Here is a 21,301-nt window from a genome sequence, read left to right on the forward strand (position 1 = left end):
TGGTTAGTTAATGCCAAGTATTTGTTGGAAGTACAGAGACATTTAAGTTCCGCAGGTGGAAACATAAATGATGGGTAGCCATTCTGGAGTGGTATCTGGCAGTGCCACATCAATACAAATATACACCAACAGGCCCATCAAGGACACATAGAAGGCTGTTCCTTCCAGATGTATTTGTGAAGACAGTGTTGGAGGCAGTGTGGGAGCCTATCATTAAGGGAGAGAGAAAATTGGGATGAACATCGTGGACACGTACACATAGCAACACGGATGGACCTGAAAAACCTATGGCCCAGTTCTTGGTTTCTAAATGCCATTCTCCACAGAAAAGAAGTAGGGCTTGTTGGAAAAGTAGCTGATTCCACGGCTGAGTCAGGGAATGAACAAGAGCACCCCAGATCATCTTGCTGTGCCTAAAAGAAAGTGCTTAAAGAATGATGGGATATGTCAAAAAGACATAGGAACCAGCCTAAAGGGGATCTCACTGACCAAATGTGGGACAATCTGAGCATCAAAATAAATAATGATAGTAAAGGATCATGAGCTATTGAGTAAAGAATCCATAAGTCTGCACCAATTTATGCACTAATAGGGGAGAAGGCAAAGCTCTTCCTTACATGTGGTGTGCAAACTGGCAAACTGGTGCAGCCACTGTGGAAAACAGTATGGAGATTCCTCAGAAAGTTACAAATAGAACTACCTTATGATCCAGCAATGGCACTACTAGGTATTTACCCAAAGGATACAAAAATTTGGGTTGAAGGGCACATGTACCCTGATGTTTATGGCAGCATTATCTACAATAACCAAATTATGGAAATAGCGTAAGTGTTCACCAACTGATGAATGGATAAAGATGTGGGGTGTGTGTGTGTATAAATATATATATGTACATATACGGAATATTATTCAGCCATAAAAAAGAATGAAATCTTGCCATTTGCAACAACATGGATGGAGCTAGAGAGTATCATACTAATTGAAATAAATCAGTCATGAAAAGACAAATATCATATGATTTCACTGATGGAGAGTTTAAGAAACAAAACAAACCAGTTAGGGGGGAAAAAGGGAAAGAGGCAAACCAAGAAAGACTTAACTACAGAGAACAAACTGAGGTCACCAGAGGGGAGGCCGGTGGGGGGATGGTGAAATAGGTGATGGCGATTAAGGCGTATATTCGTTGTGATGAGCACTGGGTGTTGTATGGAAGTAGTGAATCACTATACTGTACACCTGAAACAAATATTATACTGCATGTTAAATGGAATTTAAATAAACTTTTTTTACGTTTATTTATTTTAACAGAGAGATAGAGTGAGCAGAGGAGGTGTAAAGAGAGAAGAAGAGAGAGAATCCCAAGCAGGCTCTGTACAGTCAGCGCAGAGCCCGATGTGGGGCTAGAACTCACAAACCGCGAGATCACAACCTGAGCTGAAACCAAGATTCGGACGCTTAACCAACTGAGCCACTCAGGTGCCCCTAAAAAAAAACTTTAAAAAAAATAAAATAAAAACACAGGTACATATACTGTATGATACATATTTATAACATTCTGCTACAGATACAACACTAGTAATGGAGAACAGATCAGTGGCTGCCAGGGGTTAAAGGTGGGCGAATGTGATTACAAGGGGAATTTTGGGTGATAAAACTGCTCTGAATCCTTATCATGGTGGTGGCTACACAAATGTGCACTGTGTTACAATTCATAGAACTGTATACCCAAAAAAGGCCAATTTTACTATATGTTAATCTAAAAAATTCAATACATAAATATGTTCATATAAAAAGCAGCAGCTCCAATTTGGCAAGAGAAAAACAGATACACGTGAAACACATTAAAGTGTTTGCTCAAATGGGGAGGGGGTGGTTGGGAAATGGAAGTGGGAATGAGAATAAAACAGAACAAAGAAAATAAAGCAGTAGAGTCTGTGATGATAATGGGCCATGAAATAAAGTTTGATGCTGGATGGAAAGAAAGGGAAGAAAGAAGAAAGTACAAAAAGAAACAAATGGGGGAGTGGTGGAGACGGAGCTGGATGTGTCCTTCCAGAGCTGTATGGGGAGAAGAAAGGCCTGACCACTAGACCGGACCCCAGTCCCTGAAAAAGGTCTGCAATTCTGTGGGGATGGATTCATGAGCCATGACAGCAGACACCATCCAACATTAGGGTACAACTCACTTCCCTGCTCTGACTTCTGACTTACCAGCTGCCTGATTTGATTACACTATGGCTTCCCTTGTAGTATTGCCAGCAGCCAGAGAATTCTAAGCCACCTGACAACAGTTCTAATCTTCCCAATAAAGCAGCAATTTAGTATTCCAGCATGAAAATAAGTCTCCTGGGAGTTTTTATTAGTGAGTCAGCAGCCCCTCTCATCAGTTCTGGAGCCCTAACTCAAATTTATAGAACATCCCCAATGCTGATTACAAATACATCTTCTCTCCATCTAGAGCCAGACCTTGAACCATGGCGAGCCTGCTGCCCTGTGGGCCATCTGGGCAGTCAGCCAGTCATGCATTCCTGGCAGTACCTTTCTGGTATCAGGATCACTTTAAATGCAGTCAGCTCCAATTTCCTCCTCTGAGGAATGGGGATAATAATGTGCTCTTTTCAGATGGCAAATGAGATAACACATACACAGTTGACTCTTGAACACCAGTTTGAACTGCACAGGTCCACTTATACACAGGTTTTTTTACAGTAACATACTGTAAATGTATTTTCTCTTCCTTATGACCTTCTTAACAATATGATCTTTTTCACTAGCTTACTTTATGGTAAAAAATACACAGTATAATATATAGAACATACAAAACATGTTAATCAATTGTTTACTTTATCGCTAAGGCTTAGGGTCAACAGTAGACTATTAAGAGTTAAGTTTTTGAAGAGTGCGAAGTTATATGTGGATTTTCTACAGCACAGGGGGGTAAGGCCCCCTAACCTCCATGTTGTTCAAAGGACACCTGTATATATTCATCACAATGTTTAGCATTTAGCCCTTTACAGATATTCAGTAAATATTAACTTTGCCTTCTCCCCTGAATCTCAGCAACTTCAAAGCCTTCAGGTTATTACAGCCCTACAATCACAAGTGGCTAAAATTTCGCATTTCTGTTCTGATGTACCAGCATCAGTGATAGATTTGGAAGAAGAGGTTAAGACTTCAAAGGGCCTTCTGGGTATGATATAAGGTTTTGAGGGTTTAACAGTGATTCTGTTCATCTTTTACTGTCAGAGACAAGAACTAAAATGCTCAAGAACCAGCTTAGAAGAGAATGCAGAATAAAATTATAATCTTGGGATGAAGACCTTCTTGAGTGCAAAAACAACCTGAAGCCATAAAGGAAACAACAGATTTAAATACACAAAAATTTGAAAGACACCAGAGATAAAGTTAAAAGAGAGACCATGTGGCACAAGAACAGACACTGAGATCAATGGAACACAATAGAGAACCCAGAAATGGACCCACAAACATACGGCCAACTAATCTTTGACAAAGCAGGAAAGAATATCCAATGGAATAAAAAAAAAACGTCTCTTCAGCAAGTGGTGCTGGGAAAACTGGACAGCAACATGCAGAAAAATGAACTGGACCACTTTCTTACATCACACACAAAAATAAACTCAAAATGGATGAAAGACCTAAATGTAAGACACGAATTCATCAAAATCCTCGAGGAAAAAGCAGGCAAAAACCTCTTTGACCCTGGCCACAGCAACTTCTTACTCAGCACATCTCCAGAGGCAAGGGAAGTAAAAGCAAAAATGGACTATTGGGATCTCATCAAAATAAAAAGCTTCTGCACAGCGAAGGAAACAATCAGCAAAACTAAAAGGCAACCAACAGAACGGGAGAAGATATTTGCAAACGACATATCAGATAAAGGGTTAGTATCCAAAATCTATCAAGAACTTCTCAAACTCAACACCCAAAAAACAAATACTCCAGTGAAGAAATGGGCAAAAGACATGAATAGACACTTCTCCAAAGAAGACATCCAGATGGCCAACCAACACATGAAAGTATGCTCCACATCACTCATCATCCGGGAAATACAAATCAAAACCACAATGAGTTACCACCTCACACCTGTCAGAATGGCTAACATTAACAACTCAGGCAACAACAGATAGTGGCGAGGATGCAGAGAAAGAGGATCTCTTTTGCACTGCTGGTGGGAATGCAAGCTGGTGCAGCCACTCTGGAAAACAGTATGGAGGTTCCTCAAAAAATTAAAAATAGAACTACCCTATGACTCAGCAATTGCACTACTAGGTATTTATCCAAGGGACACAGGTATGCTGTTTCAAATGGGCACATGCACCCCGATGTTTATAGCAGCACTATCAACAATAGCCAAAGTACAGAAAAAGAGCCCAAATGTCCATTGATGGATGAATGGATAAAGAAGATGTGGTATATACATACACAATGGAGTATTACTCAGCAATCAAAAAGAATGAAATCTTGCCATTTGCAACTACATGGATGGATCTAGAGGGTATTATGCTAAGCGAAATTAGTCAGAGAAACAAAAATATCATATGACTTCACTCATATGAGGACTTTAAGATACAAAATAGATGAACACAAGGGAAGGGAAGGAAAAATAGTATAAAAACAGGGAGGGAAACAAAACATAAAAGACTCTTAAATATGGAGAACAAACAGAGGGCTACTGGAGGGGCTGTGGGAGGGGGATGGGCTAAATGGGTAAGAGGCATTAAGGAATCTACCCCTGAAATCATTGTTGCACTATATGCTAACTAACTTGGATGTAAATTTTAAAAATTAAATTAAAAAAAAAAAAGAAAGAAAGGAAATCTGCCTAACAGGCTGGGGAAAGTAAAGGTGGTGGAAACCAAAAACAACACAAAACAAAACCAAAAAAACAAAGCAAAAAAAAAAAAAAAGAGAGAGAGACTATGTTTGCAAACAATATAAAGGAGCAATATCCATAATATTAAAAGGTCCTACAAACATATTTTTAAAACTAATAGAAAAATGGGTAAAAATATTAACAAGTAATTTACAGAAGAAATACAAATGGCCAAAGAACACATAAGAGTTTGTTCAACATCATCAGTAATCAAAGGAACTAATTAAAACAAGGTATCACTTTTGCCCATCATATTGGCAAATGTAAAAAGATTGTTAACTGGCATAGATGTGGGGAACAGGTGCTTCTCAAACACTGTTGATGAGAACCAATTGGAAGGCAATTTGACACCATCTATGAAAATGTTAAAAGTACATGGCCTTTAGATCATGTACTTTAAATCAATAAATAACCTAGCTTTCCACCTTAAGACACTGGAAAACATCAAACTAAACCTAAAGCAAGCAGAAGGAACAAAATAATAAAGATGAGAGCAGAAATTAATGAACTAGAGAATAGAAAAACAATAGAGAAAATCAGTGAACCAACAGTTGGTTCCTTGAAAAGATCAACAAAAATGACCTCTTTCTGGCTAGAAGAAAGAAAGAAAGAAAGAAAGAAAGAAAGAAAGAAAGAAAGAAAGAAAGAAAGAAAGAAAGAGAGAGAGAGAGAGAGAGAGAGAGAAAGAAAGAAAGAAAGAAAGAAAGAAAGAAAGAAAGAAAGAAAGAAAGGACTCAAATTACCAAAATCAGCAATAAAAAAGGAAACACCACTACCAACCTTATAGAAACAAAAAGGATTCCAAGGGAGTATTGTGAACAATGGTATGTCAACAAATTAGGTAGCTTAGATGAAGTGGACAAATTCCTGGGAAGGCACAAACTACCAAACCTGACTCAAGAATAAACAGAAAATCTGAATAGACATGTAGCAAGAAATTGAATTAGTTATCAAATAGCATCCCACAAAGAAACACCCAGGCTCAGATGGCCTCACTTGTCAATTCTACCAGATATTTAAAGAAGAATTAATACAAATCCTTCGCAAATCCTCTACAAATTGGAAGAGGAGGGAACACTTCCCTGCTCATTCTATGAGGCAGTACTTCCTTGACACCAAAATCTGACAAAGGCATCACAATAAAGAAAACTACAAATCATTTATTTGTTAATTATACTTTAATAAAGCTGGGGAAAAAAAAAATCCCAACAGCTACAGATCAGTATTTCTTACTGTCTCTTTTACAAGACAGGCTATCTACAGCCTCTAAGTTTTTCTAATAACACACCAAGCACAGGTCACTGGGCACCCCAGCCTGAGCCCAGCACCCACCTCCCAACCACAACACATCTCTTCTCACCTCCTGAGACTCTACCAAACACCCAATGCTCCCTCCAGCTCCTCTTCCTGACCATTCAACTATCTGTACTCCATGAAGCTCTCTCCCCAGGACACTGACTGACAATGTCCACTTGGAGAAGGGAAGGCTATGAATCGCCACAGAATCCTGGCATGCCTGACACATAGCAACCCCCACTCCAAGTTCCGCAGTGTTGTGGATTCAACAAGAGGGAGGCTTCCTTGTGGACTGGGGTAGGTCTCCACTAAACCCTGGCTCCAGACTAAACCCTGTCCCTAAATTATGGTTACAGCCTCACACCTCTCCCTTATCCTCTTAACTCTGCCCCAGGGTAGATGGAAAAAAACAAAAACAAAGACAAAACTGCATTTGGAGGAAATTTTATTCTGCCTCCTACTAGGCTGAGTGTAAGCCTTCTGCACCCAAGAGAATGGGGTTAGGCATTGAACAAAAGACAAGAGTACTGATATCAACACATACCTCATTTCATTCAATCCTCTCATCCACTCTTGGAGGTAGGAATTATTGCCCCATTTTACACAGGAGGAAAGTACTGCTCTGGGTCCCCCAGGAACAACATGCTGGACAGCAGCTCTAGCCTGACTATAAACAGCCCCGGGGAGTACCTTGTTAAATCACAGCTGATCACCATGGAATGTAGCACAATAGGACAAGAGTGGTTACAACATGAGAGGAGGAACAGTCACAAGTTGAATGCACCCCATCTGCTTAATCTATAAACCGCTGATAACTGAAATCACTGGCTCTAAGGTCATTCTACTACTTCTGGAAGTCGGCAGACTCCTGTTTATCTACAAAAGAGGCATGTGCGTGGGAGGGGGAGTGGGGGGGAATAGGAGCAGAACTGGCAATTTATAGTTATTGATCAATTTATTTTTACCCAATATAATTTAAGTCTTTCTTCCTTTGGGCCTCATTCCTAGATCCCATAAACCATGTCTGTCAGATTGGAGTTGATCCATATGGGTTAAATGGTCAGCTGCCCAGACTAGCCAGTCAGAACCTATCATGGTTTCTGTGGATGGCTGCATGTGGTATTCCCAGACATCAACCCACAAAGTTTTAGGTCAACACCATTTTTAAGCCTAGCTTTTAAAGCCAGAGCCTGTCCCCCACTCTATAGATTTAGCTCCACAGACATAGGAAGAAGGAGTTTCTTACCTTGTGTAAATCGACTCTTTGGCAAAGAAGGTACATGAGGTGCTCAAAGAGCCATCAGTAAGGCCCTTTATGGATACACCTCAACAGGAACTGCTCAGATGCAATGGCTTACAGGAAAAGCCTCATGTCCAGGATGGCCACAGTGCCCTACACAGGCCACTTAAGACAGACAGACACACACACACACACACACACACACACACACACACACACACACACACAAGCTGAGAGTATAGATATAAGACTCCAGATAGATCTGACTCTCTCTCGGTATCCATATTCTTTAAAAGCCAATATCCCTAGCCCAGGAATTTGCGATTTAGGGCCTGTGGATTATTCCAACCCTCCTGGAAAGCAAGGTGGCAATGTGAACCAATGTCCTAAAAGTGTCTATGTCCTCTGGCCTAAGAATTCCTAAGAATTTATCCCATGGAGTTAATTCAACTGAAGCAAAGAGCTCAACACAAGCGAAAATATTCAGGATTATCTATGATTTAAAAAAAAAAAAAAAAAGACTATCTATAATGGAGAAACCTGGAATGTTGAATGCTAAGGGAATATCCATAAGAATTTTAGATAGCAGCTTGAAAAGATAATAAGGATAATTACGAATAACCTAACAGTTTAAGATAGCATTGAATGAAATGAGCAGAACGCAGAACAGTTTTATACTACCATTACAACAGAGTTAAGTATGTATGTATTTAAGTGTCCAACTTCAGCTCAGGTCATGATCTCAGGGTTAGTGAGTATGAGCCCTGCGTTGGGCTCTGTGCTAACAGTGTGGAATATGCTTTGGATTATCTGTCTCCCTTTCTTTCTGCCCCTCTCCTCCTTGTGCACACATGCGCTCTCTCTCAAAAGTAAAATAAAAACATAATAAACAAACAAATAAAAAGCAATGGCAGGTTTTGTTACAGTGGTAGACACATGTTTGATTACAATGGTAGGTAGAATTATAGTTTGTTGGTTTTTTTAGGTTTATTTATTTTGAGAGAGAGTGTGAGCGCATGTGAGCTGGGGAGGGGACAGAAAGAGAATCCTAAGCAGGCCCTGCACTGTCACCACAGAACCAGATGTGGTGCTCAAACTCACAAACCATGAGATCATGACCTGAGCTGAAATCAAGAGTTGGACACTTAACTGAGACACCCAGGCACCCTGAATTATAGTTTTTTAAACATTTGATGTGGTGATATATTTTCAACTAAAAAAAATTTTTTTAAAAAAAGGAAGAAATCCTACAAAGCAAAAACCAAAATCTTCAGAAATAACTGTTAGTGCTACCAATAATAAATAACACACTCAGAGCTTACTCAGTGTTAGGCACTGTTTTAGGTCCTTTTATGCCTCCTACCTGAACTTCCCAACATCCATGAGGTAGACACTATTATCACCCCCATTTTATAGGCAAGAACACAGAGGCACAGAAAGGGCAATAAAAGCTTTCCCATATCACACAGCTAGCCAGAGTGATGGAAAGAAACATTCTCCATGCCACTTCAAAGGTCATTCATCTGCTAAAATGTTTGTGCCTGCTTCGAGACGACAAAATCCGCAGCAGAAGTCTCACCCCAAGAGCCTGAAACGGGCAGTAGGTAGTGAGCTTCACAGGTTATTTCAGAGGCTTTTCATGTTGCAAATATGACCAGGATTTCCCGCCATACCAACCTAGACTTCAGAAGGAAGAGCACTGAAGACCAAATGTCCAGCCCACTCAAACTTCAGAAAGGGAAAGAGGGACCGACAGAGTTGGGACTTGCCCAAGATGATGTAATGACTTAGGAGAAGAACCAGAACTCGAAATTCTCATGCCAGTGGTCTTTGAGGCTTTGCCCCTCTCCCCTGCAGACCACGACCTCCTCTTTCTGTATCTCTCTCTCCCTTTACCTTCTTTCCTTTGGTCCCCTCCGTCTAGCTATCCTCAGCTTTCCCTTGTCCAGTATGGTCCCTACTATACTAGCTTCTCTGTCTTTCATTATCTTCCATTCACTCTGCCTCCACTTCTCTCCCGCCCTGAAGGTGACTGTATGCAGCAGCTGGCATTTCAGCTACGGTGTTCTTCCCATGTGGCCTAACAGCAGCCAGAGGAAATTACAGGCCACATTCAGCAGTAGACCCCTGCCCTTCCCAACGAGGGAGACTGTTCAAACACATTGGGAGAGACAGAGATGCTAAAGATCAGTGTTGGAAGAGAGGCCCCTCATTTTGACTCTGGACCTAGCCCAGATCACCCATCTGGTTCCCTGCACCTCCTTGGTGCCCTGAGGGCCCTCATGCTTCCTCTGTCTGACTACACAGTTTTTCCCAGGTCTGTCCACCACGGAGTAAGGACCAGCCTTTGTTTATGTCTGTCTCCCATGCCTAACGTAATGTAGTTACCAATAAAGCCTCGCTGCATGAGCAAACCAGTCTTCATTTACTCTCTTTCTTAGGGCCCTTCCTGACTTGACATGAATACCCAGGTCTACCCATTCTCAGCCAGGCAGGCTTCCTTTAGTGCTCATCTGAATGCCAGAAGCCACCTAACACCTCAACACCAAGTCACCAAGCTCCTATAATGCAAATACCAGTTTCCCAGTGTCCACCCTCCACTTGGGGAGGCCTTTCCTGTTTTTTCAAGCGGGCAGTGGTGGTGTCCTGAAACAACCAACACCACTCTGCCGTTTCAGGATGTCAAAGGCCAAAGGATATTATGCAAAACAGAAAGAAATGTTTAAAGAAAATTTTAAAAGCACTTTTAGAATGTACCCTGTCAGGGGGCCAGGCAATTATTGCACACACACACACACCCCCCCCCCCCCCCCCGCCAGGGACCCTCCCCACAACCTCCAGACCCATGTGGTGGGGCAGGAAGGAACCTGACCTCATACCATACTGGTCATGCTGGTTGGACATGACCCCGCCTCTTCCCTCAGCACAGCCTCCCCCTGAATCCCCAGGCTCTGTGCCAAATAACCCCTGGCAGATTCCCAAATCCAAAGTGTCCCTCGGAAGAGGAGAATGTAGATGCAGTGAGGGCAATCAAAGTGGAATAACTTCAAAGTGGAATGACACCTTGGGAAGAGACTGGCATACTGGCCTGAGACTGGATTGCTGAAACCACCTGAACAAGTTCCAACTGAGCGCCAGGCTTTACTGGTCTCTGAAGCTTCTCTCAAAAGCAATTCCTGGAAACTTGCAGGTTCTCACTTTGTGGTCCCTCCCCAGATCTCAGAACTGCCTGGAGGTGGGAGAGCTGTGTTGTTTGTTTCAGAGTTCGATTTGCTGGCTTGTTCCCACAAGCTCTGTGGAAACAGTCACAAGTCAGTCATGTCAACTGCACTGGGTTAGCTAGCTGGTGTTTCCACGGCCTCAGTGCCACAGTCCACATAAGCCTAGCCCAGGGACCTGGCTGCTAAGGAGACAAATGGAGAAGTTACTGAGAAAGCAGACTCCTGGGGCATCACCCCCACCGCTTCTGTTGACAACAAATTTCTGCTCAGTCTGATCCCAAGAGTCTGTCCTGCAGCTTGGCCCTTTGCCCCTGCCCCAGGCACTTCCTGCACCTAGTTTCCTTTTTAATCAGAATTCTAGACACATCCCTCATTCAGCAATAAATGATATTCCTCTGCCAGCGCTAAGCAAACCTGTAATTCTCAATGGGTCTATCTTTTTTAGTAAGAATGGTTTTAAAACATAGCCCTTCTCAGAAAGCATTCACCCTTTTTTCCCCCCTTTTTGGAAAACCCTACTATTGAAAAAATCCAAAAAGTGTAGTGCTTTATGTCCAAGCCTCAGAGGGCCACCAAGAAAAACAAAAACTACATGTGTGTGTTCAACAACAACTAAATGATGAAAGAAAGTTATAGCATATTCAGCTGACAGAATGACACAGCTTTTGTGGTTTTTAAAGTTGTAGGACTGAGCTCGTAAGAAAGAATCTTAAGTGACAAATGCTGGACACCAGGTTATCTATATCTAAACATACAAATCTATGTGTTCATCTGTAAAGACAGTAACTATATTCTTATCATATATATGAGAAAAAAGACTAACAGAAGATGTGCCTACATGTCTCCTCTAGGTAATAGGAATACAAGTGTGCTTTTCTCCCTCTTTTAACTTTTCAAGTTATTTTCAATAAGCCTACATTACTTTTTGCAAAGAAGACGAAGAGATCGTGCGCTCCTCAAAAAAATACAGAGAAAAGCAAAGACCCACAGCCCTAGACTGCTGTGTTCCAGGGAGGCGAATCCTTCCCTCTCTCTGGGCTTTGCGAGGGGCTTTAGAGAGTGGCAGGGGGAAAGGGAAGCAGCTACAGAACACACCCAGACCAGACATTAAAATCACTGCCAAAGAATTTAGCAACAGCCAATTATGTATCTCCTGGCCTTCATTTGTGTAGGGAAGGGGCGGGCTGAGGCCAGGCTGGAAAGTGGAACCTGAAACACTGAGCGTGTGACTCAGCCCTTCTGCCTTCTAAGGACGAATCCCTTTAGGCCACGTCCACCCAGAACCAGCTCCCAACCAGACCCTGACCCCTGATCCTAAGCCACCACGACCTTCGAACCTGGAGGTTCTGACCTTTACAACAGGATCTGCAATCTCTCCCTGAGCTCATGACCTGTGTAGGCCCAGTTAAACACAGAGACCCCCCATAACTGGGGCCTTTACAATCATGGCCACAGCCCGGCTCCCAGGAGCCCTCACAATCCCATGCCTTGTCAAATCCCCCAGGAGTCAGGGTCTGGCTGGCTGACCTCACTGGCCAGACCACCCTGGGCAGTGCCAGAGCCAAGTGTAAAATGGCCACAGTGCCAGGCCTCAAGGGATTTAAACCACAAAGGCAGACCACTTGTCCTCAAACAAATGGATTGCCCTTAAATGGATAAGAATAACTGGAATCTCCAGGTAGATATGGATTCAAGCAGAATTCCAGTCTCTGCTTCTTGTCGGGAGCAGGCAGGGAACACTGAATAGTGAAGACGGCACAGGAGGCACTGGGTCTACGAGCAGGGGAGAAATCACCAGGTTTGAGTTGGCCACAGGACAACTGGGCCCCTTTCATACACACCCAGAGCCCAGTTAAGCCCAAAGGGGATGAGCCTCCCAGACCTGCCCCCAAAGCCTGGAAGATCCCCAGGGTGAAGTCTATGGAAAGGCGGGGACTGCCTGAGCATGAACTGTCCCATTGTTCCCAACCCATAAATTAGTCTAGTCTCAGCCTAGAAATCCCTATCCTGCTGCTACCCAAAGACCATATGGTTGCTGTTGTATCATTACAGTCATTATAAAGCAGCAAGGCACAGATTACTCAGCCAAGCTAATTTGAGGCTACAGAAATTAGAGGAACTTTTCAACACAATCAAAACCAGGACTGAAGAACTCTGATATCAACTCTGGGTTTCTGAATAAGAGAAAGAAAGAAGGAAGGAAGGAAGAAAAGGAGGGATGGATAGGAGGGAGAGAGAGAGAGAGAGAGAGACTATAACACACACACACACACACACACACACACACACACACACACACACACACAATTTAGTTTCTCTAAATGACATCAGCAAAATTTAATTATGCCTCCTCTGCTTGGACTATGAGTTCCTAAAGAAGAGGCATTTTGTCATCTTCCTCTTTGCGGCACTAGTACCCAGCAAAGATCAGGCACATTGTTGGAAGTGAATAAAGTTACCAGATGCTTTAGCCATTGAGGACGTCCATGCAAGTTACTACATAAGACCTTTCAGGTGGACACGGACATACCTAGAGAGAGAGGGTCCTCCCAAATTCCAGATGTTAGCCTGCTCTGAGCCCCTGCACTAGGTATCTATAGGGCAATAACCTCAAGGAAGAGCACTATGCTGGGAAGCAGAATACCTGAGTTCCAGCCCCAGCTGGCCACTCCTGGCTGTGTGGCCTGAGACGACACCCTTGCCCTCTAGCACAATGAGGGATGGGGCCAGAGAACTAGACAGTCCCATCCTAGGATGCTGTAGGTCCAAGATGCTCCGGTTGAAATCCAATCCCACATTTGGCTCTTGCTCCCCATGCCCCAAGGAACTTCCATGCTTGCTCAGAGTCTGGGACAGATTGCCACAGTCAGGAATCACTTCAGCCACCATCAGGCTGAATGGAAGAAAATGAGCCCAATAGTCACAGAGGGCATTTCATAATCTCGGACTGTCAGACAAGAAGGTGTATCTGTCAATTTGTCAGTAAATTATTTTCCCCAGGAAAAACAACAGGAAAAAACTGTTTTAAAGTACTAGTTACCTAATCTGACAAAGCTTAAAGATCTAGACACAGGAGAGGCTCCCCATGCCTCCCCCAACCCTGAGGATGAGGCTCCAAGACTCATCTCCAAAGGGGAGAGAGAGCCCTTTCCCAAGCCAAGGCCAGAACAGATGTCCTCAAAGTACATTCTGTCCTGGGCAGCCTGCTCATGTCCACATGTGTGCATATGGGAGGAGGACAGCACGCTGGTGGAAAAACACCTGAGAGCTGAGAGCCCAGCAGAGACTCAGAAAGTGCTTTGTCTTCCCAAGGGTGCAAGCCATGGTAGCGGCTTGGCTGACAGCCCCCACAAAAGCTGGGGAAACTGGTTCATGGATAAGTGTTCTCCCAGGGCCCTGGCTATCTACAGTAGCTGTTTGTTGGCCCAGGGGCCCACAACTCTCTGGTGCCCACCTCTAGATCAGAGTCCTCGTCTGAACAAATGAAGAGAATTTCTTCACAGCACAAAGGGCAGGGGAAGTCTCTGGGTTTAAGCAGTCCTTTACTCACCCCCCACACCCCATACACCCTTGACAAGACTGTACCAGATGTACCAGGCTCCAACTGAGCCCCCAGGTCAGCCTGGCCTTCTCTAACCAGTCCAACCTAAAGTATTGCCCACTCCCACCCAGCCCCTCTCTGGGCTGACAGTGCCAGTGCCAGTACAAGTCAAGTCACACTGAGCTGCCACCAAATCTGAGCAGAGATGAATATCCCAGGAAAAGGAAAAGGCAAGACCACTCCTCTTCCCAGGTTGACTACATCTCAGGCAAACACCCAGGCAGCCAGGAAAGGGTGCCACATGACCGTGTTCAGTGGATTAGATGCTGCTCAGCCAGAGGGCCAAGAGGACAGTGCCTGCAGTTCTGAACTGTCTGAGAGAACGCCCTGGGGAACTTGTAAGAGTCCTCAGGAAAGGCCTACCTCCCCCCTGCAGTCCCTACTCCAGAAGGCCTCACACTAGCCCATGGGGGACCCTGAAGTAGGGCTTACAATGGCTCTAAACTCTACAATCTGCCTTATGTCACACAGATAGTGTAGACAGGATTCAAACCCAAGTCTCTCTGAAGTCTGTCTCAAGGCTCTGACAACCCACGACAGATCAAACAGTCACTCATCAAGCCCAGTCTGATGCCTGGCTCCTCCGGGAAAGAGCATGCCCATTACCCTCCATGTTCCAGACAGGAGCTTATCATAGCGTATGGCCCAGACCCCTGGACAACAGAAAGTAAAGCCAAGTCATGGAAAGAAACTGCAAGTAGTGAAAAGGCCGCAGTTCTAAACCCCACGGATGCTTTCTCCCATCAACCTCAAAACCACCCACAAGGGCTTTGGTTGACACCTGCCCAGATGAACAGATGGGCTCAACTCCCCTGACCCACACACTCCGAGAGACCTTCAGCTTCCTCAAGGCCCCCTCCCAGCCAGGAGCCCTCACTCCAAGAGCTGCACCCAACCACTCAAACCTAAGGGCTCAATTAAAATGAAGAAAAACCCTCTGTCTTCACTTTGTGGGACCTCCGTAGCAGCTGCCCAAACATCATAGTCCCATATGTGTCACGCTAAGGCAGCCAAGCTAGAGAAGGCCCAGGGCCTCTCTCCTCACCCTCCAAATGTTATCTCTCAGGAAGTCCCTTCAAACCACCAATTCAAAGTTCAGCTCAGAAATACCAGTAACTGGTCACCAATCACTAGCAACACCATTAGAAAACAAAACAAAGCAGAGATACAGCACCACGGGCTCTCCAGCTTCATCAAGAAGACCTTATACCTCAAACGCCAATCTAATGAACATTGGAGTACTTTAATTTGCTAGTTTCTTTTTTTTCTGAATAAATGTCTAGGCAAACAAAACCAAAAAAGACAAAACCTGGCCTCTCTGGGTTCTGAGGATTTCTTCTCTCTCCTCCCCCTTCTCTCTGCTGTTCAGAGCCTTCTATCTCCACGGGAGTCTGAGAAAATGGAACTTCAAGTCCCAAGTCCTATTTGCGTGTACTTAATGTACGCAATCTCATTTATGTTCTAAAAATAACCCTGTGAGTTAATCACCAACAACCTCATTTTACATATAAGAAAGAGATTCTGAGAAACTCTCTAAGATATGTGAGGCCAGACACTTAGCAGTGGGGCAAATATTCAACTTTGGATATTCAACTTTGGAAGGAGACTTTGGAACTAGTCTCCTTCCCAGAGGGAAGTCCAATTGAGTCCAAAGGGACTCAATTTTCTGTTCACAAAAAAAAAAAAAAAAAATCCCCTTACTTCCACAATTCATGTCTGACCAATTCCAAGAGCTTCCCCCCAAACTTGATACGAAAATACTGAAGTCATTATTGGAGAAATTGAGCAAGAACATGTAGGAGGCCTTCTCTGCCAGGGCTTTGCGGGAAGGTGACAGAGTTCCTTTTGGCAGGATGCCTGCCCTGCTGCCAGGGCCCCTCACTCAGAGCAACAAATAAACCCTGGCATTAAGAATGAGCAGCCACCTGTATGATAATCTTGGGAACAACCTGTGGCTGCCTTGGGCCTGACTGCCTGTGGATTACAGACCAAGGAAAGGTTCCCCCCCCCCCCCCCCCCCCCGACTGCCTCCAACAGGCACGGGCTCAGACTCCTCCTGATGTGAGGAATGCAAACCCACCCACTCAAACTCCCAGTATATGCTGAAACACAGGCTGGTGGCCACATTTCCAATTATCTGGGCAAGATACCTGAGACTCTGAGCTGCTTCCTGGAAGGGACAATTCAGTGTGAACTGGTTTATAGTTTAGCCCTCCAGCCCCTATGGTACACACACTGTACTCCTACAAACACCCTCAGCCCTGGACAGTGCTAGTTCACTTAGGTTTTGGGAACCTACAGGGGCAGGAAGCAGGGTAGGAAGGCCCCAGGGCAGGGATCTACACAAAGGAGGAACTTAACATAATAGCAACAATTTACTAAGAGTTTACCTTCATTAATGTAAACCCTTGTTTATATTGTCTCATGTAGCCTTCCAAAACAAACCTGACTTAGGTACCATTTATCTTCCCCATTTAACAGACCAGAAACCAGAGGTTAAAGAGCAAGTCACTCGTCCAAATGCTCAGGAAAAGTTAACCCACACTCAGAGGAGAGTATTTCTATGGGAAGACAACGTATGTGAGCTGGATGTGAACTGGGAGGGCAACTTCCTTCCCCACTGGAGGCCTCAACATCAGTTTCCTAAACTGGAGTGGGTTACTCTGAGCTGCCTCTTGGTCCTTACCAGACTTGGCAGGGCGAAGGCTGCTCCATGCCCGAAGCAAACTCAAACTCCAAAACTTCTTGAGGCACGGGCCAGAGCAGGGAAGTCTCCAAGGCCTTCTCTGCTTCTGGGAACAGAGGGGCCTGCAGCTTCCTTGTACCACCCCCGCCCCAGCCTTCCACGTAAATCCAAAAAAATCTCGCCTCCCACCCTCTCCCTACATCCAGCCTGGAACCTCTGTTTGGGACTAGGGACTCCGATCCGGAACTGGGGGGCTGAATATCCTGGAAGAGGGCATGGGCGAACGTCCAGGGGACCCTGTCGGGGAAATTGGGGAAAGTCCCCGAGTCCTTACCGAGCAGCGGGGACTCCTCAGGGCATGCGAGCAGCGACAGCACTGTGGTAGAGGGCACTGGGGCCGAAGTCAAGTTGCTTGCGGGGCCGGGGTGAGAGTCCGCGTCTGGGCTGGAGTCGCGACCCGAGCGCAGCTCGGAGGAAGCGTCCAAAAGCGGCAGCGGCGGGGCCCCTCGGGGTCGAAGCTCCGCGGAAGGCTGCTCGATGGCGGCGGCGCCGTTTGAGCCGCCCTGCAGCGGTGTAGGGACTCCCACCAGCTGAGGCAGGCGGTTCAAGTCGCGGCCGGCCAGGTAGTAGACGAGGGTGACGCCAAGATGCAGCGCGCAGACCGCCACGAGCAGGCGGCAGGCCCGCTGCAGGGACGCGCCCGGCATCGCCGCGCTGCCGCCCAGGAGCGGCTCCCGAAACCTCATCTTCCCGCCGCCGCTTTAAGAGGCGGGTGGGCTACCGCGGGGGGGAGGGGGGCGGCCCGCCCGCGGGCCGCCGGCCAGGCGCTGCCCGACCACGGCTCTTGGGGGAGGGGCTGGAGGGGAGGCAGGGGAGCGCGGCTCCGGGTGGCAGGCGGCGGAACGCCGAGACTCCGACCAGCGCGGCCGCCCAGCGACTAGAAGTGCGCCCGAGGCGCGGGCGGGGGCGGGGGCGGGGGCGGGGGCGGGGCCGTCGGTTGGAGCGGGGTTTTCGGGACTGGAACGGGGGGGCGGGGCCTCTGGGGCGGAGCCGCGGTGCGCGGGCGGGGACTCGGGAGGCGGGGCGCTGCAGGGGGCGGGGCCGTCTCCAAGCGCGGCTGGCTGCCCCGGGGCGCGGCGCTGAGCGGTCGGGTTCCCACACCGCCCTCCTCCCGAGCCCTTGCCCTGTGGCTTCGGTTGCTACCCAGCCGCGCCGCCGCCTCCTCCTCCTCTTACTCACCCCTCCTCCTCCTCCTGGCTGCCCTCCAGAGGCGCCACCACTTCCTCCGGTGCTGAAGGGCTGGGGTACGGGCCTGGGCCTACACGCGGTGGCGCAGAGAGACGCTGGTTGCTGATTTGATGGGTGGGGGGACGCGGCGGCGTTCCGGCCCGGGGCTCGGTAGGCCTGGTGGGTTCGGAAGAGGGACGGAAAAGAGTTGTCCAAGAAACGGGCTTCGACGCCGGGCGGGAGGTGGAACAGCTGAGGAGGGATTCTCTGGGACGTTCGGTACCCCTCCCTTGGCGGGGCTAGGCCCTTCTACCAATGTAAGGGCCCAGCAAGGAGTCGCGCCTCACCCTCGCCCCGTGGAGGAGACAGTGCACAAGTCTCCGCTTGTCTGGCTAACTCACCTGCAGCCCAGCCTAGGGCAGAGGCCCACCCAGCTTGGTTTTGGGTGTGTGGAGTGCCTCCTCTACGTGCATCCTGCCCCGAGAGGATGTGTGCTTTGAGTAGGAGAGTGGCAAGAAGCCTCAGTAACTCCCATGCTGGCAAACAGATCAGCCAGCTTTGTTTATATAGTCTGTGTGAACCCAGACACAATCCCATGAAGTAGGAATTGCCCCCATTTTACAGATAAAGAGTTAAAGGCTTGGATGTGAGGGCTATCTGGCTGCGACATCTGTCACCCCATTGATCGCCAGGGTTGATTCGGCTGATCTGGCTGGCTAGGAGGGTGTCCCCTTCCTCCCTCTCTGCTCCAGGTGCATCCCCCCGGAAGCTGTGGTCTTGGTCGAAAAGGACAACCTTCCCACTACCTTCCCGGATAGAGGATCGGCCTTCCATCAAGGGTATAGGAGTAGCTGCGCTCCTCTCCAAACAAGCTCTGGAGGTCCATTTGTAGGAGAATGTAGGGTGGTCAAGCTTCCAAAACTCCAGATACATTCAAATGAGGCACAGCACGTGGCAGTCTGTCTTTATTAAAAAAAAAAAAAAAAAAAAAATTAAATTGCTCAGGATTAGGCCTTGGCTCGGAGAAAAAAAAAAAGTTAAAGGCTCAAGAAGGCTAAAAACTTGCTTAAGGGGACGTCCGGGTGGGTCAGTCGGTTAAGCATCTGACTTGATTTCAGCTCAGATCATGATCCCATGGTTTGTGAGATCCAACCCTGCTTCCTGGCTCTGCTGACAGCACAAAGCCTACTTGGGATTCTCTCTCTGGCCCTCCCCTGTGTGCATTCTCTCTCTCAAAATAAATAAACTTAAAAAAAACTTGCCTAAGATCCCACAGCTGGTGAGAGACAGAGTCAGAATTCTGTCTTCAAAACCTTTATACACCACACATTTAACCCTTGTTGATTTGCAGGTAAGGGCTGGAGGCTATCGGGGTGATAGGCCTAGGCACTGAAGTTGTGTGGTTCAAATTTGACTCAGAGGCCACTCCTCAGGCACACCTGATGCCTGAGTGAGCAGGGACACCTGACCCCTGAGAAAGACCCATGAGAGTGCTATTATTTATGTGGATGGAGAGGGTGACAGCTCTGGCAGCCAACTCTAAAGTGGAGGGAATGATAGCAAGAGCTAGCATAGATTGAGAGTTTACTATATGCCAGTCAAACACAAGCCTAACTGCTTTATATGCATTGTCTCAATCCTAACAACACTTTGAAGTAGGTACTTGTTCCTGTCTCCATTTCACAGCTGAGAAAACTGAGGCTCAGGAGTTCACTCTTGGTTGTGATTATACAGGATACTTTCTTCACTTGCCTTTCTGGACACCAGGCTTTCCTGATCTTCCTCACTTCACTGGTCACTCCTCTGTCTCCCTTGTGGGCTTCTCCTCCTCTTCCCCCATTGTTGAAGGCCCCAGGCCACTATCTATGATGCTCTTTTCTGTCAGTACTGAATCCCTAGGAGTGATTTATAACATCTGTATGCTAATAACCACAAAATTTCTGTCTTCCCCAGCTGTTGAAAGCCTCAGAACATGGCACATGATACTCTTTTCTGTCTACACACTCCCTAGGAGTAATTTATAATAATTGTTTGCTGATGACTGCAACATTTCTATCTCCAGCCTAGATCTTCAGACTGATTTTCAAGTGCCTCAAACCAGTATCTCAAACTCAATACATCCTGCCCTCAATAACCTACTTCTTATACTCCACTCTCATTCTTATCTACCTCAGGGAATGGCACCATTGCTCATCCAGTTCCTCAAGCCCAAAACCTAAAATGTATCCTTGATGTGCCTCTCTTATACTCAAACGCCATTTCCAATCCCTTGGCAAGTTTTGTCAGTGCTACCTTTAAATCATCAGAATTAACCACTTATTAATTCTGTTGCAACTATCTTGGACCAAGCCACCATCATGTTGGCCTGGGTTATATGGTAGCCTCCTAATTGGTCACCCTGCTTTCACCTTCTCCGTGCCCCCCTCCACAGTCTGTTCTCCAAACAGCATTTAGGAAGATCTTGGTAAGCATCAATCAGGTCATGCCATTTTTCAGAATGAAATCCAAATATGTAGGAGCCCTATCTAATTGGTTCCTAGCTCTCCTCCCCACCCACATCTATCACTCCCTTCCTGCTCTACCTGCTTTAGCCACACTAACCTAATTGCTGTTCTCTTATTTTGCTTATTTCTTCCTGCCTCGGGGCCTTTATACTTTCTATTCACTTAGTCTTAAATAGTCTTCCCCCATATTTCATTCAGATTTCTCAAATGTCACCTTAAGAAAGAGGTCTTTTTAGACTACCCTATAATAGTTCCAAATATACTTATCCTGCATGATTTTTTTCAGAGCATGTATCACTACCCAGCACTATATATTTATTTATTGTTGTCTGTCTCCCTTATTAGACGATGGGCTCCATGAATGCAGGAACTTTTCATTTGCTACTGTATCCTCAGCTCCTGGAACTGAATTGGCACTTAGTTGACACTTAGTAAATATTTGTTAACATACCTAATAAATGAGGGGTACCTAAGTGGCTCAGTCAGTTAAGCATCCGACTCTTGATTTCAGCTCAGGTCATGATCTCACGGTTCATGAGTTCAAACACTGTGTTCGGGCTCCACGCTGACAGCGCAGAGCCTGCTTGGGATTGTCTGTCTCCCTGTCTCTCTGCCCCTCCCCGGCATGTGCA

The 21,301-nt window shown here is 46.2% G+C and overlaps 1 protein-coding gene across 3 annotated transcripts in view; it reads right to left on the reverse strand.

Moving 5' to 3' along the window:
- B4GALT1 (beta-1,4-galactosyltransferase 1) overlaps positions 1-17,926 on the reverse strand; it is a 56,121-nt gene extending 38,195 nt beyond the window's left edge. The window contains exon 1 of one of the 3 annotated variants that reach the window (XM_019424168.2): positions 17,273-17,921. In XM_019424168.2, the coding sequence (XP_019279713.2) occupies positions 17,273-17,684 (412 nt within the window). In that variant the 5' untranslated portion in view covers positions 17,685-17,921. Of the gene's footprint in view, positions 1-17,272 lie in introns of all 3 variants that reach the window. The other 2 variants (XM_019424166.2, XM_053908047.1) reach the window with 2 other exon arrangements.
- Positions 17,927-21,301: the final 3,375 nt, after the last annotated feature.

Source organism: Panthera pardus, unplaced genomic scaffold (genome assembly GCF_024362965.1).
Source record: "Panthera pardus isolate Hobbes unplaced genomic scaffold, ASM2436296v1 HiC_scaffold_20, whole genome shotgun sequence".
Taxonomy (NCBI): domain Eukaryota; kingdom Metazoa; phylum Chordata; class Mammalia; order Carnivora; family Felidae; genus Panthera; species Panthera pardus.